Source organism: Dendrobates tinctorius, unplaced genomic scaffold (assembly GCF_039654945.1).
Source record: "Dendrobates tinctorius isolate UK_male_01 unplaced genomic scaffold, ASM3965494v1 ptg000019l, whole genome shotgun sequence".
NCBI classification, from domain to species: Eukaryota; Metazoa; Chordata; class Amphibia; order Anura; family Dendrobatidae; genus Dendrobates; species Dendrobates tinctorius.
In genome coordinates this window covers 35,043,136-35,069,081 of record NW_027361687.1, presented here as the reverse complement: position 1 = coordinate 35,069,081, position 25,946 = coordinate 35,043,136, and the positions used below count along the sequence as shown (strand labels likewise).

The 25,946-nt window shown below is 42.5% G+C and overlaps 1 protein-coding gene and 1 long non-coding RNA gene across 4 annotated transcripts in view; one reads left to right on the top strand and one right to left on the bottom strand.

Annotated features, from left to right (window-relative positions):
* LOC141082884 (uncharacterized) overlaps positions 1-7,861 on the bottom strand; it is a 64,697-nt gene extending 56,836 nt beyond the window's left edge. For both annotated transcript variants that reach the window (XR_012230602.1, XR_012230601.1), the window contains exon 1: positions 7,652-7,861. This is a non-coding gene — a long non-coding RNA (uncharacterized lncRNA). The remainder of the gene's footprint in view (positions 1-7,651) is intronic.
* PCP4L1 (Purkinje cell protein 4 like 1) overlaps positions 1-25,946 on the top strand; it is a 114,188-nt gene that overhangs the window by 2,543 nt on the left and 85,699 nt on the right. Inside the window, exon 1 of one of the 2 annotated variants that reach the window (XM_073566900.1) lies at positions 7,811-7,933. The exons of the other annotated variant lie outside the window; for it this stretch is intronic. Within the exon in view, the coding sequence (XP_073423001.1) occupies positions 7,826-7,933 (108 nt within the window). The 5' untranslated portion in view covers positions 7,811-7,825. Of the gene's footprint in view, positions 1-7,810; positions 7,934-25,946 lie in introns of those variants that run through there. 2 annotated transcript variants of the gene reach the window in all.

Below are 25,946 nucleotides of genomic sequence, written 5' to 3'. Positions count from 1 at the left end.
TGAGGCTGCCTATGCGGCATCAATAGTAAAAGATAGGATGTAAAAAATAATAACAAAAAATAAAAAATGGTGTTATTCTTACCTTCCGGCATCCCGCGCAGCCTTCCCGCCTCTCTCCACGCTCCCGTTCCCAGTAATCCTTTGCGAAAATGCCCGCGATGGCGTCCGTTCTCGCGGGATCGCAACATCTCGCGGTAATTCGCGATGACGTCGCGCGAATGACCGCGAGAACGGACGCCATCGCGGGCATTTTCGCAAAGGACTACTGGGAACGAGAGCGTGAAGAGAAGCAGGAAGGCTGCGCGGGACGTCGGAGGGTGAGAATAACAATATTTTTTATTTTACATTCTATTTTTTACAGGGATATGGTACCCAAAGCCCAGAGGACAGTCTCCTCTCCTCCGGACCGTGGGTACCATCCGCAAATGTTCTGCTTACTTTTCACATGGTGGGCACAGCCACATGCGGGAAGTAAGCGGAACAATGCATTCCTATGGGTGCAGGATCGCCGCGATTCCGCAAATTAATGAGCATGCTGCGTTTTTTACCGCGAAGCGATTCCGCCACGGTAAAAACCGCTGCATTAGCACAGCATTGCAGAATCCCATAGGAATGCATGGAATGCTTATTTTTCGCGGCAAAATTGCGCGGTTAAAACCGCAGCGGAAACGCGAAAAAAACGCCACGTGTGAACTCAGCCTTACTAATATTACTTTGGATGCAGGAATGCAAGATTTACTACAAGACCAATATTATTAATGATTCCCGTGACCTACTGGGATAAGTGATGGATTGTTTGTGACTTTGTGCTCCGTCACAACTCTTAACAGTATGGGTGTCTTCAGAACACCAATTCTGTTTACAAGGTAGCAGCCAAAGCAGCCCATGACCAGACAGGCCCTTCTGGCATTTGCCAGAATTGCCAAATGGCCAGTCCGGCCCTGGTCCTATGCAACAGCACAGACAACAAAGTGATAAATCGGAGTACAGCAAATACACCTGCCTAGAGAAGTGGTCCTGTGCAGTGTATACACAGAATAATACAGATACTAAGAATTACACCTGTATGCAGGACAGGAGAAGTGGTACTGTGCAGTGTATATATACAGAATAATACAGATACTGAGAATTACACCCAGTATACAGGACAGGAGAAGTGGTACTGTGCAGTGTATATATACAGAATAATACAGATACTGAGAATTACACCCAGTATACAGGACAGGAGAAGTGGTACTGTGTAGTGTATATATACAGAATAATACAGATACTGAGAATTATACCCAGTATACAGGACAGGAGAAGTGGTACTGTGCAGTGTATATATACAGAATAATACAGATACTAAGAATTACACCTGTATGCAGGACAGGAGAAGTGGTACTGTACAGTGTATATATACAGAATAATACAGATACTGAGAATTACACCTAGTATACAGGACAGGAGAAGTGGTACTGTGCAGTGTATATATACAGAATAATACAGATACTAAGAATTACACCTGTATGCAGGACAGGAGAAGTGGTACTGTACAGTGTATATATACAGAATAATAGATACTGAGAATTACACCCAGTAATACAAAACAGGGAAGTGGTACTGTGCAGTGTATATATACAGAATAATACAGATACTGAGAATTACACCCAGTATACAGGAGAGGAGAAGTGGTACTGTACAGTGTATATATACAGAATAATACAGATACTGAGTATTACACCCAGTATACAGGACAGGAGAAGTGGTACTGTGCAGTGTATATATACAGAATAATACAGATACTGAGAATTACACCCAGTATACAGGCCAGGAGAAGTGGTACTGTGCAGTGTATATATACAGAATAATACAGATACTGAGAATTACACCCAGTATACAGGACAGGAGAAGTGGTACTGTGCAGTGTATATATACAGAATAATACAGATACTAAGAATTACACCTGTATGCAGGACAGGAGAAGTGGTACTGTACAGTGTATATATACAGAATAATAGATACTGAGAATTACACCCAGTAATACAGAACAGGGAGGTGGTACTGTGCAGTGTATATACAGAATAATACAGATACTGAGAATTACACCTAGTATACAGGACATGAGAAGTGGTACTGCGCAGTGTATATACAGAATAATACAGATACTGAGAATTACACCCAGTATACAGGACAGGAGAAGTGGTGCTGTGCAGTATATATATATATATATATATATATATATATATATATATAGAATAATACAGATACTGAGAATTACACCCAGTATACAGGACAGGAGAAGTGGTACTGTGCAGTGTATATATACAGAATAATACAGATAGTGAGAATTACACCCAGTATACAGGACAGGAGAAGTGGTACTGTGCAGTGCATATATACAGAATAATACAGATACTGAGAATTACACCCAGTATACAGAGCCGGAGAAGTGGTACTATGCAATGTATATATACAGAATAATACAGATACTGAGAATTACACCCAGTATACATGACAGGAGAAGTGGTGCTCTGCAGTGCATAGATACAGAATAATACAGATACTGAGAATTACACCCAGTAATACAGAACAGGGAAGTGGTACTGTTCAGTGTATATACAGAATAATACAGATACTGAGAATTACACCTAGTTTACAGGACATGAGAAGTGGTACTGCGCAGTGTATATACAGAATAATACAGATACTGAGACTTACACCCAGTATACAGGACAGGAGAAGTGGTACTGTGCAGTGTATATTTACAGAATAATACAGACACTGAGAAGTACACCCAGTATACAGGACAGGAGAAGTGGTACTGTGCAGTGTATATATACAGAATAGTACAGATACTGATAATTACACCCAGTATACAGGACAGGAGAAGTGGTACTGTGCAGTGTATATATATATACAGAATAATACAGATACTGAGAATTACACCCAGTATACAGGACAGGAGAAGTGGCACTGTACAGTGTATATATACAGAATAATACAGATACTGAGAATTACACCCAGTATACAGGACAGGGGAAGTGGTACTGTGCAGTGTATATACAGAATAATACAGGTACTGATAATTACACCCAGTAATACAGAACAGGGAAGTGGTACTATGCAGTGTATATACAGAATAATACAGATACTGAGAATTACACCCAGTATACATGACAGGAGAAGTGGTGCTGTGCAGTGGATATATACAGAATAATACAGATACTGAGAATTACACCCAGTATACAGGACAGGAGAAGTGGTGCTGTGCAGTGTATATATGCAGAATAATAAAGATACTGAGAATTACACCCGGTATACAGGACAGGGGAAGTGGTACTGTGCAGTGTATATACAGAATAATACAGGTACTGATAATTACACCCAGTAATACAGAACAGGGAAGTGGTACTATGCAGTGTATATACAGAATAATACAGATACTGAGAATTACACCCAGTATACATGACAGGAGAAGTGGTGCTGTGCAGTGGATATATACAGAATAATACAGATACTGAGAATTACACCCAGTATACGGGACAGGAGAAGTGGTGCTGTGCAGTGTATATATGCAGAATAATACAGATACTGAGAATTACACCCAGTATACAGGACAGGATAAGTGGTACTGTGCAGTGTATATATACATAATAATACAGATACTGAGAATTACACCCAGTATACAGGACAGGAGAAGTGGTGCTGTGCAGTGTATATATGCAGAATAATACAGATACTGAGAATTACACCCAGTATACAGGACAGGAGAAGTGGTACTGTGCAGTGCATAGATACAGAATAATACAGATACTGAGAATTACACTCAGTAATACAGAACAGGGAAGTGGTACTGTGCAGTGTATATACAGAATAATACAGATACTGAGAATTACACCTAGTATACAGGACATGAGAAGTGGTACTGCGCAGTGTATATACAGAATAATACAGGTACTGAGAATTACACCCAGTATACAGGACAGGAGAAGTGGTAATGTGCAGTATATACAGAATAATACAGATACTGATAATTACACCCAGTATACAGGACAGGAGAAGTGGTACTGTGCAGTATATACAGAATAATGCAGATACTGAGGATTACACTTAGTATACAGGACAGGAGAAGTGGTACTGTGCAGTGTGTATATACAGAATAATACAGGTACTGAGAAATACACCCAGTATACAGGACATGAGAAGTGGTACTGTGCAGTGTATATACACAGAATAATACAGATACTGAGAATTACACCCAGTATACAGGACAGGAGAAGTGGTACTGTGCAGTGTATATACAGAATAATACAGATACTGAGAATTACACCCAGCATACAGGACAGGAGAAGTTGTACTGTGCAGTGTATATACAGAATAATACAGGTACTGAGAATTAGACCCAGTATACAGGAGAGGAGAAGTGGTACTGTGCAGTGTATACACAGAATAATACAGATACTGAGAATTACACCCAGCATGCAGGACAGGAGAAGTGGTACTGTGCAGTGTATATATACAGAATAATACAGATACTGAGAATTGCACCCAGTATAAAGGACAGGAGAAGTGGTACTGTGCAGTATATATATATATATATATATATATATATATATATATATATATATATACAGAATAATACAGATACTGAGAATTACACCCAGTATACAGGACAGGAGAAGTGGTACTGTGCAGTGTATATACAGAATAATACAGATACTGAGAATTAAACCCAGCATGCAGGACAGGAGAAGTGGTACTATGCAGTGTATATACACAGAATAATACAGATACTGAGAATTACACCCAGTATACAGGACAGGAGAAGTGGTACTGTGCAGTGTATATACAGAATAATACAGATACTGAGAATTACACCCAGATTACAGGACATGAGAAGTGGTACTGTGCAGTGTATATACAGAATAATGTAGGTACTGAGAATTACACCCAGTATACAGGACAAGAGAAGTGGGACTGTGCAGTGTATATATACAGAATCATACAGACACTGAGAATTACACCCAGTATACAGAACAGGTGAAGTGGTACTGTGCAGTGTATATATACAGAATAATACAGATACTGAGAATTACACCCAGTATACAGCACATGAGAAGTGGTACTGTGCAGTGTATATACAGAATAATACAGGTACTGAGAATTACAACCAGTATACAGGACAGGAGAAGTGGTACTGTGCAGTGTATATATACAGAATAATACAGATATTGAGAATTACACCCAGTATACAGGACAGGAGAAGTGGTACTGTGCAGTATATACAGAATAATACAGATACTGATAATTACACCCAGTATACAGGGCATGAGAAGTGGTACTGTGCAGTATATACAGAATAATACAGATACTGAGGATTGCACCTAGTATACAGGACAGGAGAAGTGGTACTGTGCAGTGTATATATACAGAATAATACAGGTACTGAGAATTACACCTAGTATACAGGACAGGAGAAGTGGTACTGTGCAGCGTATATACAGAATAATACAGGTACTGAGAATTACACCCAGTATACAGGAGAGGAGAAGTGGTACTGTGCAGTATATACAGAATAATACAGATACTGAGAATTACACCCAGTATACAGGGCAGGAGAAGTGGTACTATGCAGTGTATATACAGAATAATACAGATACTGAGTATTACACCCAGTATACAGGACAAGAGAAGTGGTACTGTGCAGTGTATATATACAGAATAATACAGATACTGAGAATTACACCCAGTATACAGGACAGGAGAAGTGGTACTATGCAGTGTATATATACAGAATAATACAGATACTGAGAATAACACCCAGTATACAGGACAGGAGAAGTGGTACTGTGCAGTGTATATATACAGAATAATACAGATACTGAGAATTACACCCAGTATACAGGACAGGAGAAGTGGTACTGTGCAGTGTATATATACAGAATAATACAGATACTGAGAATTACACCCAGTATACAGGACAGGAGAAGTGGTACTGTGCAGTGTATATTTACAGAATAATAAAGATACTGAGAATTACACCCAGTATACAGGACAGGAGAAGTGGTACTGTGCAGTATATACAGAATAGTACAGATACTGAGAATTACACCCAGTATACAGAACAGGAGAAGTGGTGCTGCGCAGTGTATATATACAGAATAATACAGATACTGAGAATTACAACCAGTATACAGGACAGGAGAAGTGGTACTGTGCAGTATATATATATACAGAATAATACAGATACTGAGATTTACACCCAGTACACAGGACAGGAGAAGTGGTGCAGTGCAGTGTATATATACAGAATAATACAGATACTGAGAATTACACCCAGTATACAGGACAGGAGAAGTGGTAATGTGCAGTGTATATATACAGAATAATACAGATATTGAGAATTACACCCAGTATACAGGACAGGAGAAGTGGTACTGTGCAATGTATATACAGAATAATACAGATACTGAGAATTACACCCAGATTACAGGACATGAGAAGTGGCACTGTGCAGTGTATATATACACAGAATAATACAGGTACTGAGAATTACACCTAGTATACAGGACATGAGAAGTGGTACTTCGCAGTGTATATATACAGAATAATACAGATACTGAGAATTACACCTAGTATACAGGACAGGAGAAGTGGTACAGTGCAGTGTATATATACAGAATAATACAGATACTGAGAATTACACCCAGTATACAGGACAGGAGAAGTGGTACTGTGTAGTGTATATATACAGAATAATACAGATACTGAGAATTACACCCAGTATACAGGACAGGAGATGTGGTACTGTGCAGTGTATATATGCAGAATAATACAGATACTGAGGACTACACTCAGTATACAGGACAGGAGAAGTGGTACTGTGCAGTGTATATATACAGAATAATACAGATACTGAGAATTACACCCAGTATACAGGACAGGAGAAGTGGTACTGTGCAGTGTATATATACAGAATAATACAGATACTGAGAATTACACCCAGTATACAGGACAGGAGAAGTGGTACTGTGCAGTGTATATATACAGAATAGTACAGATACTGAGAATTACACTCAGTATACAGGACAGGAGAAGTGGTACTGTGCAGTGTATATATACAGAATAGTACAGATACTGAGAATTACACCCAGTATACAGGACAGGAGATGTGGTACTGCAATACATTCTTTTCATGTTTCCTTCAGTGTCAGTGTACATGTGTTATAATACTGTTGGGTGAGGCCATAATTCATGCATCCTCCTAGAGTACCTCCCCATTATAGACACATAGTGTTCCGTTTATGGGGGGTGTCAGGGTCTGAGGGATTAACATACTGTCCATCTGTTACTAATCAGCCATCAGAACTGAGATGTGGTAAATCAGTTTGCCTTCCTTATTGAAATTTGTGTTACCCTGTAATGTAAAGCAATGCAACTATGGTTCTGTACAACTAGAATCTCCATTATTTATCAGTCATGTGTGGGGGAGGGGAGGTGACAACCTCTATGGCCTCTATTATCCTTTTAAAGGGAACCTGTCAACTGCTTTTTCAGCTATGAGCTGCGGCCACTGCCTTTCGGGGCTTATCTACAGCATTCTGTAATGCTGCAGGTAAGCACGTGATGTAACCTGAAAGAGAAGAAAAATAAGTTATATTATACTCACCCGGGGGTCCGGTCCCATAGGCGTCACGGGTCCGGGTCCGGCGCCTCCCATCTTCAAGTGATGTCATCTTCCTTGCTTCTGCCGTCACTCCTGCGCAGGCGCTGGGAAAGGTCAGAGAGGTCCGGCGCCTGCGCACTGCAGTACGTTACTCTGCCCTCAACAGAGCAGATCAGTATGCCTGCACAGGAGCCGCGGCAGAAGCAAGGAGGAGGACGTCATCTCATGAAGATGGGAGGCGTTGGACCGGGCCTGCGACATGCATCGGATCAGACCTCCCCCCGGGTGAGTATACTAAAACTTGATTTTCTTCTCTTTTAGGTAAGATCGGGGGCTTATCTACAGCGCTATAGAATGCTGTAGATTAGCCCCGAAAGACAGTGGCCATATCTCATAGCTGAAAAAGGAGGTGACAGGTTCCCTTTAGCTGTACAACTGTAGTACCACAAATGACCTCCAGGATTACTTTTTCATAGCTGTGCACCAGCACAAGGGCATTGCCAGCACAATGTACTCGATAGCCACGGGTCTTTTTGAAGCCGGCGAGGGGGTTAATATTGCATACCATGTTAAGTACCCTTTTTTGCTGACTTCTAAGAAGAGAGACCACATTTTACTGGAGAGACTACTCATTCTCATCTATACAGACCACATATTACTGGAGAGACGGCTCATTCTCATCTATAGGGACCACATATTACTGGAGAGACTACTCATTCTCATCTATAGAGACTGCATATTACTGGAGAGACTGCTCATTTCCATCTATAGTGACCGCATATTACTGGAGAGATTACTAATTTCCATCTATAGTGACTGCATATTACTGGAGAGACGGCTCATTTCCATCTATAGTGACCGCATATTACTGGAGAGACTGCTCATTTCCATCTATAGTGACCGCATATTACTGGAGAGACTACTCATTTCCATCTATAGAGACTGCATATTACTGGAGAGACTGCTCATTTCCATCTATAGAGACCGCATATTACTGGAGAGACTACTCATTCTCATCTATAGTGACTGCATATTACGGGAGAGACGGCTCATTTCCATCTATAGAGACTGCATATTACTGGAGAGACGGCTCATTTCCATCTATAGAGACTGCATATTACGGGAGAGACGGCTCATTTCCATCTATAGAGACTGCATATTACTGGAGAGACGGCTCATTTCCATCTATAGAGACCGCATATTACTGGAGAGACGGCTCATTTCCATCTATAGAGACTGCATATTACGGGAGAGACGGCTCATTTCCATCTATAGAGACTGCATATTACTGGAGAGACGGCTCATTTCCATCTATAGAGACTGCATATTACTGGAGAGTCTGATCATTTCCATCTATAGAGACCGCATATTACTGGAGAGTCTGATCATATCCATCTGTAGAGACAGCATATTACTGTTGAGACGGCTCATTCTCATCTATAGAGACTGCATATTACTGGAGAGACTACTCATTTCCATCTATAGAAACCGCATATTACTGGAGAGACTACTCATTCTCATCTATAGAGACCGCATATTACTGGAGAGACTACTCATTTCCATCTATAGTGACTGCATATTACTGGAGAGACTACTCATTCTCATCTATAGAGACTGCATATTACTGGAGAGGCGGCTCATTTCCATCTATAGAGACAGCATATTACTGGAGAGACTACTCATTCTCATCTATAGTGACTGCATATTACGGGAGAGACGGCTCATTTCCATCTATAGAGACCGCATATTACTGGAGAGTCTGATCATTTCCATCTATAGAAACCGCATATTACTGGAGAGACGGCTCATTCTCATCTATAGAGACCGCATATTACTGGAGAGACTACTCATTTCCATCTATAGAGACCGCATATTACTGGAGAGATGGTTCATTTCCATCTATAGAGACCGCATATTACTGGAGAAACTACTCATTCTCATCTATAGAGACTGCATATTACTGGAGAGTCTGATCATTTCCATCTATAGAAACCGCATATTACTGGAGAGACGGCTCATTCTCATCTATAGAGACCGCATATTACTGGAGAGACTACTCATTTCCATCTATAGAGACCGCATATTACTGGAGAGATGGTTCATTTCCATCTATAGAGACCGCATATTACTGGAGAGACTGCTCATTCTCATCTATAGTGACTGCATATTACTGGAGAGACTGCTCATTTCCATCTATAGAGACTGCATATTACTGGAGAGATGGTTCATTTCCATCTATAGAGACCGCATATTACTGGAGAAACTACTCATTCTCATCTATAGAGACTGCATATTACTGGAGAGACGGCTCATTTCCATCTATAGAGACTGCATATTACTGGAGAAACTACTCATTCTCATCTATAGAGACAGCATATTACTGGAGAGACTACTCATTCTCATCTATAGTGACTGCATATTACGGGAGAGACGGCTCATTTCCATCTATAGAGACCGCATATTACTGGAGAGTCTGATCATTTCCATCTATAGAAACCGCATATTACTGGAGAGACTGCTCATTCTCATCTATAGTGACTGCATATTACTGGAGAGGCGGCTCATTTCCATCTATAGAGACTGCATATTACTGGAGAGATGGTTCATTTCCATCTATAGAGACCGCATATTACTGGAGAAACTACTCATTCTCATCTATAGAGACTGCATATTACTGGAGAGACGGCTCATTTCCATCTATAGAGACTGCATATTACTGGAGAAACTACTCATTCTCATCTATAGAGACTGCATATTACTGGAGAGACTACTCATTCTCATCTATAGAGACTGCATATTACTGGAGAGATGGTTCATTTCCATCTATAGAGACAGCATATTACTGGAGAAACTACTCATTCTCATCTATAGAGACAGCATATTACTGGAGAGACTACTCATTCTCATCTATAGAGACTGCATATTACTGGAGAGATGGTTCATTTCCATCTATAGAGACGGCATTTTACTGGAGAGACGGCTCATTTCCATCTATAGAGACCACATATTACTGGAGAGACTACTCATTCTCATTTATAGAGACTGCATATTACTGGAGAGATGGTTCATTTCCATCTATAGAGACCGCATATTACTGGAGAGACTACTCATTTCCATCTATAGAGACCGCATATTACTGGAGAGACTGCTCATTTCCATCTATAGTGACCGCATATTACTGGAGAGATTACTAATTTCCATCTATAGAGACTGCATATTACTGGAGAGATGGTTCATTTCCATCTATAGAGACAGCATATTACTGGAGAAACTACTCATTCTCATCTATAGAGACTGCATATTACTGGAGAGACTACTCATTCTCATCTATAGAGACTGCATATTACTGGAGAGATGGTTCATTTCCATCTATAGAGACAGCATATTACTGGAGAAACTACTCATTCTCATCTATAGAGACAGCATATTACTGGAGAGACTACTCATTCTCATCTATAGAGACTGCATATTACTGGAGAGATGGTTCATTTCCATCTATAGAGACCGCATATTACTGGAGAGTCTGATCATTTCCATCTATAGAGACAGCATATTACTGGAGAGACGGCTCATTCTCATCTATAGAGACCGCATATTACTGGAGAGACTGCTCATTTCCATCTATAGTGACCGCATATTACTGGAGAGATTACTAATTTCCATCTATAGTGACTGCATATTACTGGAGAGATGGTTCATTTCCATCTATAGAGACAGCATATTACTGGAGAAACTACTCATTCTCATCTATAGAGACTGCATATTACTGGAGAGACTACTCATTCTCATCTATAGAGACTGCATATTACTGGAGAGATGGTTCATTTCCATCTATAGAGACGGCATTTTACTGGAGAGACGGCTCATTTCCATCTATAGAGACCACATATTACTGGAGAGACTACTCATTCTCATTTATAGAGACTGCATATTACTGGAGAGATGGTTCATTTCCATCTATAGAGACCGCATATTACTGGAGAGTCTGATCATTTCCATCTATAGAGACAGCATATTACTGGAGAGACGGCTCATTCTCATCTATAGAGACCGCATATTACTGGAGAGACTACTCATTTCCATCTATAGAGACCGCATATTACTGGAGAGACTGCTCATTCTCATCTATAGAGACTGCATATTACTGGAGAGGCGGCTCATTTCCATCTATAGAGACTGCATATTACTGGAGAGACTACTCATTCTCATCTATAGAGACCGCATATTACTGGAGAGACGGCTCATTTCCATCTATAGAGACTGCATATTACTGGAGAGACTACTCATTTCCATCTATAGAGACCGCATATTACTGGAGAGACTGCTCATTCTCATCTATAGAGACTGCATATTACTGGAGAGACTACTCATTTCCATCTATAGAGACTGCATATTACTGGAGAGACTACTCATTCTCATCTATAGAGACCGCATATTACTGGAGAGACGGCTCATTTCCATCTATAGAGACTGCATATTACTGGAGAGACTACTCATTTCCATCTATAGAGACCGCATATTACTGGAGAGACTGCTCATTCTCATCTATAGAGACTGCATATTACTGGAGAGACTACTCATTTCCATCTATAGAGACTGCATATTACTGGAGAGACTACTCATTCTCATCTATAGAGACCGCATATTACTGGAGAGACGGCTCATTTCCATCTATAGAGACTGCATATTACTGGAGAGACTACTCATTTCCATCTATAGAGACCGCATATTACTGGAGAGACTGCTCATTCTCATCTATAGAGACCGCATATTACTGGAGAGACTGCTCATTCTCATCTATAGAGACTGCATATTACTGGAGAGGCGGCTCATTTCCATCTATAGAGACTGCATATTACTGGAGAGACGGCTCATTTCCATCTATAGAGACCGCATATTACTGGAGAGACTACTCATTTCCATCTATAGAGACCGCATATTACTGGAGAGACTACTCATTCTCATCTATAGAGACTGCATATTACGGGAGAGACGGCTCATTTCCATCTATAGAGACCGCATATTACTGGAGAGATGGCTCATTTCTCATCTATAAAGACTGCATATTACTGGAGAGACTACTCATTTCCATCTATAGAGACCGCATATTACTGGAGAGACGGCTCATTTCCATCTATAGAGACTGCATATTACTGGAGAGACTACTCATTCTCATCTATAGAGACTGCATATTACTGGAGAGACGGCTCATTTCCATCTATAGAGACTGCATATTACTGGAGAGACGGCTCATTTCCATCTATAGAGACCGCATATTACTGGAGAGACGGCTCATTTCCATCTATAGAGACCGCATATTACTGGAGAGACGGCTCATTTCCATCTATAGAGACTGCATATTACTGGAGAGACTACTCATTTCCATCTATAGAGACCGCATATTACTGGAGAGACGGCTCATTTCCATCTATAGAGACTGCATATTACTGGAGAGACGGCTCATTTCCATCTATAGAGACTGCATATTACTGGAGAGACTACTCATTTCCATCTATAGAGACCGCATATTACTGGAGAGACGGCTCATTTCCATCTATAGAGACTGCATATTACTGGAGAGACGGCTCATTTCCATCTATAGAGACCGCATATTACTGGAGAGACGGCACATTTCCATCTATAGTGACAGCATATTACTGGAGAGACGGCTCATTTCCATCTATAGAGACTGCATATCACTGGAGAGACAGCTCACGTAGTCTGTTGTGACATGACATTACTCTAGCCGTCGCCCTCATGTGTTGCATTGACTTCTGTGGTTTGGCTGTGACCTGATCTGGGGTCTGAGGACAGATTTTTGGACTTTCTAGGACTTGACTTGATACAGTATCTTGTAGAGTGCTTTGGATGTGATAATGCAGGAACGCTCTATTTCTGGAGATTTATTTTCTGTTTTTCTGGACATGAGTCAGATGATATTTATATTGAACTCCCCATCACCTCTCCAAATTTCTGTCCCCCAAGATGTTTCCAGCGCTGCTTGTTCTCCTACAACCAGCAGCACAGGGTCCTTTCAGAGGAGTTGTGTGCTGGTCTTCTAGGAGGTTACAGACTGAGTTACACAGTGGAAGGATAGGACCCCAGAATATTTCAGGATAGGAGCATGCTGATTTTGGGAACCTTTCAGCTGAGTCTATAGTGAGTGTTGGGTGGATTTGGGGAGTCCTGGATCGTGCCGCTCAGATTTGGGAGATTGAGCAGACATTTTATTTTACCAGTCTAAGTGAAGTAAGAGAAGTAAATGGCAATGTCTGGCAGATCAGCTGTTACCGCCGATCACGTGCTGAGCGCCAGACAGATCAGCAACTCCGCTGTACGCACGATAGAAAACACAGAGAGAGCATGTCTGCCAAAACACCTCTCATTATAATCTTATAGGAACTCAGTGTCTGCTCCATCATAAGGGGGCAGTAACCAGGAGAGGTATGAAAGAAAAAGGAAACTGGTGAGATAGAGAAGGAAATATGGGGAGAGGACAGGGAGTAAGGGAGACGAAAGGAGGGAGGAAAGATGAAGGAATAATAGGAAGTAAGGCAGAGGAAAGAAGAAAGGCAGAAAAGATAACAAGATGATAGGGAGTAAATGTAAGGAGGTGGCGGGGACCCTCACATACCTCCTCTCTCCTGAAAATGATGCACATGTGTTCCATGGGGCACCCTGGTGTTTATTGCTGTTTTATTATTGTAATGTGTAATGTGTTATATACTCTATGCCATTGTATAAAGTTACTTAGGGATAGAAGGGGTTAATATAGGGGCCAGTCTAGCAAGCTGACAGGGAAGGAATATCCTGTTCCTGCAGCAGAGCCTGGGCAGGCTTGCCCAAGACAGGACATGCTTCACAGCTTGTAACAGAAAGTACCCTGCTTCGGGGAATACAAGCTGCCAAAGCAGTGTGGACGGGCCCTAGTGTTGTGGGACCGTCCCCGGAACGACTTTTGTGGCTCCCAACCCAGATAGGAGCTGGTGACGCATAACTGGCTCACGAAGTTGCAGGGACAGAGCAGGAAGCATTATATTATACTAGATGGAGGCCTGATGCTATCGCATCTGGAGGGCAGTAATGTCACGATGGGGGCAGGCTGACATTTCAGCAGGAGAGCGCAGAGGATACATTTTGTGAGGTAAAATATTGTTTAAAAACAGTCAGTGAAATATTTTACCTCACAAAATGAATCCTCTGTGATCTCCTGCTGTAATGTCAGTATTGTCTTTTGCTTCCTCCCCTGCCCAGGAGATGTGGTATGCTCCGTACACGGTCAGACACAGACAATTTTTAAAATGTACTTTCGTTCTTGGGAAAACCCCTTTAATGGGACCGGCTTCCTCTGCCTGTAGACACGTCGCGCATCTGCCGCTGGGATTAGCCGAATGATTCACTGCGCCTGCATGAAATTTGCGCAGGCGCAGTGCGACGGTGTTCCGCTGGTGGTACCGTGCAAGAGGCTCCATGAGTGTGTGTGTGTGTGGTGCGTACAGCGTAGAGTGTGTATGTGTGTGGTGCGACGTTGTTCCGCTGGTGGTACCACGCAATAGGTTGGTACCAGCAGCAATTTCCATATTGAGACACCCATCACTTGGGTCTACCAATATGGCAGTCGGTGAACTTCCTCCGCTTGGAATTCTGGGATACGGTGACATCTGGACAGAACAGGAAATGAAAACATTACAAGGCAATTATACGGTATAAATAGATACAGCAAAGTTTTTCCCGTTGGAACAGAACTGTGCCTGTGGTGTATTCCTGAGTGCTCATCCCTAGTGGCTGAAGTGAGTCAGATATGAAGGTAACTGACTGTACCTCAGGACTGAGAACAGAAGGTCAAAAGATGGAGAGATGATAGATAGTAAGTGAGAGCGAGACGGGAGGAAAGATGAGAAATAATAGGGAGTAATAGAGAGAGAGAAATGGAAAATGGAGAGATAGTATGGGAGAGAAGGAGCATGGAGGGAAGTTGTAGAGATGATAGTAAGTAAAGGAAAGAGAGAAGAATGGAGGGAGGAAAGATGGAGAGATGGTAAGGGTAAGGGAGAAAAAAAAGGGAGTAGGAAAAATGGACAGATGATAGAGAGTATGGGAGAGTGAAGTAGGGAATGAGGAGACATAATAGGGAGTAAGAGAAGGCAGCGAGGAGATGATGGAGAATATAGAGAGTAAGATAGAGAGAAAAGAAGGGAGGGTGGAAAGATTGAGCGAGGATAGAGAGTAAAAGGGAAGGAAGAAAGCAAGAGAGATAATAGATGGACTAAGGGAGAGAGCAGAGAGGAACGATGGAGAGATGATTGGGAAAGAGAAAGAAAAGGAAGTAGAGATAGTGGATGAAAGGGAGAAAGGAAGACAATGAGAGACAGGTAAGTGTAGAGTGAGGAAGAGAGAAAGTAAGAAAAGTGGCAAGAGAGGAAGAGGAAAGAGGGAGGAATGGAGAGAGGAACAGGAGCGAAAAATAAAAAGGAAGAATGAAGAAAGTAATGCATAGAGGGAAAAATGGAAGCGAGGGCAAACAGTAGAGACAAAGTATGAAAGAAAGGAAAGCGTAATACAGGAGAAAAAAATAGTGTGGGAAATGAGAGAATGAAAGCGGAAAAGAGCAAGGGTTAATAGAAAGGGATTAAGGGAAGAAAAGGGAGAGAGGGAGGAAGGAAGAGGGGATGAAAAAAGAAAGAATGGAGGTAATGTAGAAGGGAAAGAGAGGAAGGGAGACAAGGAGAAACATGTAAGGGATAAATATGCAAAGGAGAGAGAATGGTAAGGTAGGATGTGTGAGAAAGGGAATGGGTCAGGAGAATGAAGGGAAAGTGGAGGATGAAAAAATGATCAGGGAGGGACAGAAAGCTGAAGGATGAGAAAAATAAGATAAGGAGAAAATAATATTTTATGGAGGAAGGGAGTACAAAAGATAAGAGATTAAAAGAAAAGGGGAGTTAGGGAAAGAAGGATGGGAAACAATGGAGATGCTGAGGCAGAGAAGGAGGAGAGGGACATAAAAATGAAGTTAGCAATAGAAATGCAGGTAAATCTAAAAGACTGAATGCTGAAGTGGTGTAAAAAGAAGATGAAACTTGGAGAATATAGTGAAAGGAAAAAGGAGGACAGAGAATAAGAAAAGAATGAGAGAAAGAAAGGGGATAAAGCGAGAGACAGAGCTGGAGAGGCAGATAGGGAGGGGTGGTGGAGAGTGAAGGAGATGGATTTAGCGAGGTTGCACACTGTGGAGCGCTGGGAATAGTCGCATTATTAGGCTGTAAAGGGAGCCCTGGGGATACAGAGAGGAGAATGGGGGCAATGATTATGAGAGCTTTCCAAGAGGTGGTGTAGGGGGTGCACTGCATGTTCCCAGCCTCATGATGTGCCTTACCGACAGAACCCTTTCAGTGGATAGAATAATGCAGGATTAATGCTAGAGCCTTCCCATCCTATTCCCACAGCTTCGACTTTACCATCATCATTCCAAGAGAACATTTCAACATCTTCAAGATCCGTGAACTCAGATTTCCCTGTGCTTATAAATATCCAGAAGAAAATTCTATCATCCCTGATGTGACCCAATAATGCTCACTGGTGAGGTTGACTGTCTATAGGTATAGCATACAGCTAAAGATAGGGTCCACAATTCAGACTATGGTCACTAAGAAGATGTCTCACCGTACAAGCGCTAGTTATTAACCAAGATGTCTCATATGTCATCCTCCCAATTACAATCCAATTCAGCAAGATCAATAAACTTTCCTGCTGTAGCAGCCATTTAATTTCGCTTTGCCATGTGCTGGCTCCTTCTAATATTTTCTTTCCTTAATGACTGTGTAGCGTCTTATTGCTCAGTGTAATTAATTGCAGATCGACTGGGACCTTGCTCAATCACTTAACACAGGGGTTTGTGCCTCTCATTACCCCATACTGATTTTTGTGACCTATAGAGACAGTTAATAACTGCATTTGTCACGCTGAAGAAATGATTGCTTATTGATCTGCTCCACGCAGTTTCCTCAGGAGTAAATTACACTGTGACAGAAATATCATACTTGCTCTTGTGCCAGGGAAGTGATATACAGACATGAGGGGTATAAACCGTGCCCATTGCAGTTCCCACCTATTCCACATTCAGCTTTATTATCATTAGTAGTAATTAGAAGTTAACTCCATTCAGCACAGGTGTGCGTGGGTGGGGATTATATTAGTGCCTCTATAATTACCTAACCATATGGACCAGGAGTCTTTAACCACCTGCTCTGGCCCTTTTTGGTCCTGCCATGGACCTCTATTAACCGCATAACAGTATATCTAGAGTTTTATACTATATTTTATCCATATCTTTCCATCCTCTGCCTAACAGATTCTGCTAAGACTTAAAGATCTGTGAGATCCATCAATTTGTAATCCCTAAAAATGAATTATGGGCTATGGCAGAATTAGTTGAGAACAGTGGTCACCTTCCTTTATGTGCACAAGAGCTAGACTTATTGGATACCAAAAGGTACATCTAAGACTGAATTAAGACTCCTGCCTTGGAGTTCACCTTTAACATAAAGTCTTCAAAATCAACCCATAATGTTCTGCAGTGTGCAGAGCTGTAATAAAGGTATGGATACATCTTAAGCTACTTGTGCAGCGGTTATTGTTTGACTTGCAGTTCTGAGCCAAGGACGAGGGGAGTAGGAGGATGGAGGTTGAGGTTATTTTTGTCACCTGGAGGACCCTGTTGTGGAGGTGACTGCTGTGGGACTCAAGGTCTCCTTTGTGAACCAATATGGAATCAAGGCATTCTTTGTTACCGCAGCAACCAGTGTTTCTACGGAAACCGCAGGAAGACAACCTAGACGAGATTAGGGATCAGAGTGACTGTATAAAATATATAATAAGCTTATCATTCTATATATCGTGCCGGTTGATTATGGATCAAGGAGCGCAAGTTCCTTTTTTTTAGGCTTTGTCAGTTACACTGGTAATGATCACCTTTCAGCTTTCGCCGGCCTGTAATTAGCGTGGGATTAATTACTGTGTAGTGGCACCAAGTGTCTTTCTCCTGGCACAATGTCTCGTTGTGCTTGTGTATCCACTCGGGGTAAAATAAGCCGGTGGGTGATGGTGTCTAATTATACGACAGCCACTCTTGCTCATCCAGCACATGATCAAGTGCAAACTTTAACACTGTTCATCCTGAGCTTTCCAATTCATGAATATAATGCCAGAACAACAGTGTACAATGAAAAGTACATAAAACAGCAGTAGAAAAGTGGAAGCAGGGTGGCAATGTTGTAGCTCTGCCAGGTTATAGAGCACTTTGGAAGCCATGTGTCCATACATGAGGACGTATAATACCCAGTAATCAGTTATGAGAACAGTTAGATGCTGAGAGGCTCTTACCGCAGATCATTAGCTTCCCCCTCCCAGGAGCTGAACACACAGGACGCTGTTAAATAATTCACCAGGCAGAATCCTATCTCATTAAGAGCAGCAAGGAGCTTGCTTACTGGCATGCTATAGATACTCCTCCTGAAGAAGGAGGCAAGGTGGAGGAAGACGATTAAAATTTTTGAAAGAAAGAATCTCCGAGAGCAAAATTAATTGATTTTTAACTCTACCGACGAAGGGAGAGTTACTTATTCATATTACCATTCACATTCTTTTGTTTCCTCGCGCAATACTTTACACTACAGCACTACCATATAAGGGGGAGAAGTCTTATCCCTGTTCATCCTGAACCCCTGATGAAGGAGCAGAATACAAGAATGACACTTGAGAACGGTGCCTCCTTCTGCTCCTCCATGCTGGAGAAAAGGGACTTCACACATTTTGTCCAAATGACTGAGAAGGATGTCTGAATTTGGGTCCTTAACCCCTTGACCCCAAAGCCTGTTTTCACCTTCCTGACCAAGGCAATTTTTTCAAATCTGACCAGTGTCACTTTATGTGGTAATAACTCTGGGATGCTTCAATGAATCAAGTGATTCTGAGATTGTTTTTTCGTGACACATTGTACTTTATATTGAAAAACTATAAGTGTGTGCACACGTAAGCGTTTTTTTTGCGTTTTTTAAGCGTTTTTACTGGCAAAAACGCTTAAACTCTTACAAGAACCATCCCATTCATTTTAATGAATTCTGCTCTTTTTGTGCGTATTGATGCTTTTTTTCCACGAAAAAACGCATTGCGGTAAAAAACGCAGCATGCTCATTAATTTCGCAGAAAAAAACACATTTTTAACTATTTTCTATGAGACTGGGTACACTCCAGAAAAAAACACATAAAAAACGCGCGGAAAAAAACGCGCGTTTTCTGGGAAGGAGTCCGGTTTTCAGTCAGGAATTTTCTGCATACGTGGGTACATAGCCTAAAGGTTGCACCATGATTTACTAAGGCCTCTTTCAGACATCCGGTGTCAGGGGTCCGGCGGCCTGCGGCGAATAGCCGGGCCGCCGGATCCGGCCTGCAGCGGTGACACCGGATGTACATGCGGCCCCTGATGCGGCTTGGAGGACATTTAAAGGAGCCGCAGCACCGGGGGTCAGGGAAGAGCCAGCCGGAGAGAGATCGGGAGGCGAGAGAGCAGCCAGAGAGACAGCGGGGGACAAGAGAGCAGCCAAAGAGACAGCAGGGGACAAGAGAGCAGCCGAAGAGAGAGCGGGGGACGAGAGAGCAGCCGAAGAGAGAGCGGGGGACGAGAGAGCAGCCAGAGAGACAGCGGGGGACGAGAGAGCAGCCAGAGAGACAGAGGGGGTTGAGAGAGCCAGCAAAAGAAAGGTATGGAGCGTATGGAGAGAGAGAGAGAGAGAGAGAAGGGGAGAGGGGGAGAGAGAGAGAGAGATGCGCGCCGGGCACTTGTGGGGTTAAAACTCATAGTGCCCGGGCATGCGCAGTTGAAAAAGCCGGTCCGGCGCTGCAAAAAAACGTTGCAGCCAACGTTTTTTGCAGACGCCGGACGGCGCATGTTTGCCGTATCCGGCAAAACCCGGAGGCGCCGCATGTCCATCCGGCATGATGCGGCGATCATTACATTCTATGTGAAAAAACCGGATCCAATTCTGGATCCGGTTTCCACAAATTTTGCCGCATCATGCCGGATTTAAAAAAACGGATGTGTGAAAGTAGCCTAAGAATGATTACTATTTAACATTGAAACTGCATTATTGCCAAAGAAAATGTGAGAAAAAGGAAAAAAGCACTATATAATGTATGTATGAAATATTCATCTGCAAAATTGCTATGAAAAATACAGTAAAAAAGAAGGTACTTGAAAACATCCAAACCTACAGTTTATACAAAGAAGACATGGTCTGAGGAGGCAAAATTGCAACTACAAGCATGCTTTGAATGCACGGACTGGGAGGTATTCCAGGAAACATGCTCGGGTCTCGATGAATGGGTTGATGCAGTGTCCTCATATATCCGTTTTTGTGAAGACACTTTTATTCCATCCCAATCTGTCCACTTTCGGGGAAACAACAAGCCGTGGTTTACAAATAAAGTCAGGTTGATCCGTAAGAGAAAATAGGAGGCTTATAAAGCAGGCGATATTACTGAATTCAAGAAACTTAGGAACTCGCTATCTAAAGAGATCAAGTTAGCCAAACACGAGTATGCAAAGATTCTGGAGGAAAGGTTCTCATCAAAAGATACTAGATCTGCATGGAGAGGATTAAAGGGCATGTCACACTAAGAGATATCGCTAGCAATATCGCTATAACTAGTGACGTTATAGCGATATTGCTAGCGATATCTCTGTGTCTGATACTTACCAGCGACCGGCTCCCCCGCTGGTTATCGCTGATCGCGCGAGAACGTCCAGGACTGTTTCTCGTCGTCAGCTTCCTGTGGCGCTTCCTGCTGTGAGGACGAGCGACGCGTAGAGCCGGGCGGGAGGACGCAGGATCGCCTAGTGTGACAGGTAAGTAGCGACCCCCGTCCCCAGCGATGTCGCTGGTGAGATCTGCCTGTGTGGCAGCTCACTAGCGACCACTTAGCGATGTACCAGCGATCCTGACCGCGTCATATCGCTGGTCGGGATCGCTGGTACATCGCTAAGTGTGACAGTACCTTTAAGGTCAAAAAGGCACCTGGCCCTGATGGTGTATCTCCAATGTGTCTGAAAGTATGTGCTACCCAGCTTGCCCCTATACTGACAAATATATACAATGTGTCACTGAAAGAGTGCGTTGTACCTCAGTGTTGGAAAAGTTTCACAATTATCCCTGTCCCCAAGAAAGTGGGATCCTCCGAGTTGAACGACTATAGACCAGTAGCACTCACATCTGTAGCTATGAAAGTCTTCGAAAGAATTATGATGTCCCACCTGATAAAATTCACGCAGAAGCTATGGGACCCGCTTCAGTTTGCCTATAAGGAGAATCGTTCGGCAAACGACACTGTCAATCTGGCACTGAAGTACATTTTGGATCATACAGATGAACTGCACTCATATGTCCGGATTCTTTTCATGGACTTTAGCTCAGCGTTCAATACCATTGATCCGAATTTACTTCATAAGAAAATGGTAGCTCTTGGAGTCCCTCTCAACTTATGCTTGTGGATTTATAACTTCCTGACAGCCAGGATACAGAGTGTAAAAGTTGGACCATTCACTTCGGACACCTTGGTCACAAACATCGGGGCACCTCAGGGGTGTGTTTTGTCCCCGTTACTGTTTTCTCTCTATACGAATGATTGCATCTCTTCAGCAGACTCAGTAAAAATCTTGAAATTTGCCGATGATATGACACTGATTGGTCTCATCAGGGGAAATGCTGAAGACTTGTATCGGAGTGAGGTGAAAAGAATATGTGACTGGTGTAAAGCCAATAATCTTGTACTCAACACTAAAAAAACTGCTGAGATGGTTGTGGATTTTAGGAAAGATTAACATGAGATACTTCCAATCTACATCCATGACGAAGTGGTTCTTAGGGTCACAGTGACCAAATTCCTTGGTGTTATCATCTCTCATGATCTTAAATGGGGGAAAAACGTGGATGCTGTTATAAGAAAAGCACAACAGAGGATGTTCTTCCTGCGTCAGCTGAAAAGATATGGCTTGTCTAAGAATCTGCTGATCTTATTCTTTAATGCTGTCATCAGATCTGTGATTTGTTCCTCTCTGATAATCTGGTATGGAGGAGCCACTGCGCATGACAAACTCCGCTTACAAAGGACTTTCAGAACAGCAGAGAGAATTATAGGTTCCCCCCTGCCTAAAATCCAGGATCTTTATGATAAGAGTATTCGATCCCACGCATTGAAAATTTCATCCGATCCCTCTCACCCGGGACACTCCTCATTCCAACTACTCCCTTCAGGACGTCGCTTCAGAGTCCCCAAATGCAGCACCAACCGCCATATGAACAGCTTCTATCCACTCTCTGTTCAACAATTAAATCGTCATGTGTAGACTATATACTGTGTCTGTCTTGTTAGATGTTACTTGTTGTATCTGTTGTTATATATTATGTTGCCTCTTTGCCACAAAGAATTCCTTGTATATATGTAATATGTACTTGGCGATAATAAATTTGATTGATTGATTTTGATACTTGGGGCACAGATTGGCCAATATATGTGAGCCCACCTGCCATGTCAAGGCGTTCTTCAAAAGTCGGGTCCCTGTCCTGATAAGTCACCTCTCCTGGGCAAAAAAGCCTACAATTTATGGGGCAGGAATGGACCAGCTAACTACTTAAAATCACCTGTGGCTGATGGGAATGGGAGTGCACATGTCCGAAAAGATTTTGATACAAATAGAGAAAAAGACCAGCACATCCAAGCGACATTGTACTTTATGTTAATGGTACATTTAGGTCAAAATGTTTTGTGTTTATTTGTGAAAATATTGGAATTTTGGAGAAAATATAATATATACTTACCTAAATTTGTCCGTCATCTACTTCCGTCCCGATGTCCTCGAATCCCAATTCACCGCGCCGACCAGAAGTACGCCAATCGCCATATTGGAACACCCAAGTAATGGATGTTCCAATATGGCACCCGCTGGTGGTACCAACCCCTTGCGCAGTACCACCAGCGGGTTCCTGCCGGATCCCCCGCCTCTGGACTCCCCTGCCGCAAGTAGCCCACTGGGGAGCTCGAACCTGACGAGGTGGACGTCAAAAGCGGGGCTATGGACGGGGAGCGGATGGACAGTCTGTAGGGCTGGGTGGCCGTGTGCCCCAACCTCTTCCAGGAGCCATTGCAGTATAAGATGGGCTTCATCGGGGCCTGAAACCAGGTGAACAAGTTTGCGGTGACCTGCCACAACCGGACCGCACAGCGGAGGAAGTGGCGGGAGGGTGAGGACAGGGAGCAGAGCAGTTGGGCCGGACTTTACACTGTGCAGGACCTGGAGCACATCCACCGGTAGCTGAGCTCCGTGTGCAGCCGCCTGCAGCCCTGCTTCCCCCGCCTCCTGGCCCAGCTCCCCGTCTGCAGCCTGTGGACGCTGCTGTTCCCCAACACCCCATCCTGGGAGGGCAGCTTGGAGGAGGTGGACGCGGTGTTCCAGACCCTGGAGCGGTACCTGGGTGCCGCCATAGAGGAGTGCGGCCATCAGATCGTGCTGGACGTGCTGTTCCCGGAGGACGTGGAAGATGCAGAGAAATACTTTGAGAACCTAGGTGTGTGAGCGCTTGGGGAGGAGAGATTCTCAGTGCTGCAAAGCCTGCCCCCATCAGGACATCACTGCCTAACGCATCGGGCCTCCATCTAGTAATTTATAAATAACATTTTCGACAAGTCTACTTTACAGCTGCATAATTTTTTAAACATATTTTTTTGTTATAAAGGTTAAAAGTTGATCATCAATTTCTCATTTTTCCAACAAAATTTACCAAACCGTTTTTTTAGGGACCACATCACGTCTGAAGTGACTTTGATGGGTCTATATGACAGAAAATATATTTTTCTCATGATATTCTCAGTTTTGGATAGAAAAGTTCCCCAGTCAGTTTGGTCCATGTGCAGCGGCATCAGGATAAGACATTTTTGTATTTTGTTCTTTTTGAGGCAGTGAGTTCTCGTCCCATGTTCTCTATGACTTTTTTTTACATCTTTGTTCTTTTCTTTTTAGCTTTGTGTTTATATTCTCACTGTAAAGATGAACAAAAGGAAAATAATATTAATATCACAAAACTATAATATATATATGTTTTTATTGTTTATGGTCTAAATGTGAATGCATCATGTGTCTTGTCCTTTGAACTCTGACAGTTTCTGTCAGGTGGTCATATTGGCGCCAAAATTTGAATCTCTTGTCTATTTAAAACTTTGAAATTTCTGTATCTGTTCATGCTGTGGTGTTTCCTGATGAAGAAGTCTTAGAACTTTGAAACGCGTTGAATAAAAAACGCATTTTCTACTGATAATATACCCGGACTTCCAGTTATTCAGCAGCGCAGAACAAATCCACGTTTTACTCATTTTTTTTCTTTCGGTTGGTCACTATTGGGCCTGTGGATCTGCTGCAGCGAATACTTCTATAAAGCTAATTTTTATCTCCATCTGGTGAGTACAATTCAATCATATCAAACCATTTGTGTCCCGGATAAGACCCTATTTGTGCTATTTTCTCCAGCAGCACTCATTGAATTTTACCCAGGACATGTGATTTGTCCACAGCCGCTATAAGTGTTCCTGGAACGCTGCCCGCATTCGAAACTCCACATGTGGTAGATCGTCTCATTCAACTGTACACGGAGGTAGACACTGGAACACTCTCTCTATAAGATCTTCACTGGTTTATTATATATGCAGCATAAACCATAGTGAAATCAAAATAAACACAGCACTTTGGGCAAAAACAGGAAAACAAAACAAAGTGGTAACACAAAGCACAGTCCTTGTGGTAGCGAGGATCTGCCCAATCAGGGTTAGCAAAAACACACAGTTCAGGTTAGCACAAAAATGAACACTTCTCTGGAGTTAGCCTCTCCAGTAACACTGAACACCTCAGGTAGCCATCTATTTAAACCCCAGACCACATCTTGGTGTGGAGATAAGGTGGACAACCTCCCACCTGCTCTGTGGTTGTCCACAAAAACCCAGCCCTTAAAATGGCCGATTTACCCCTCTCAGCACATAATGTGCTGGAGCAAACTTCTGGGTTCAAATCATTGAAGCTAATAGCCACTTTGAAAGGTATCTCCCCTCAAGCACTTTGCCAGTGACTTTATCACACACTATTGCAACCACGTCTGCCTGTGAGCTAGAAGTTAAAGCAGAGAGGAACCTGCAGATGTGTCAGGTATAGTCAAACACAGCCAACCAAAAATATGTATTCCAGGAAAAATGTATAATA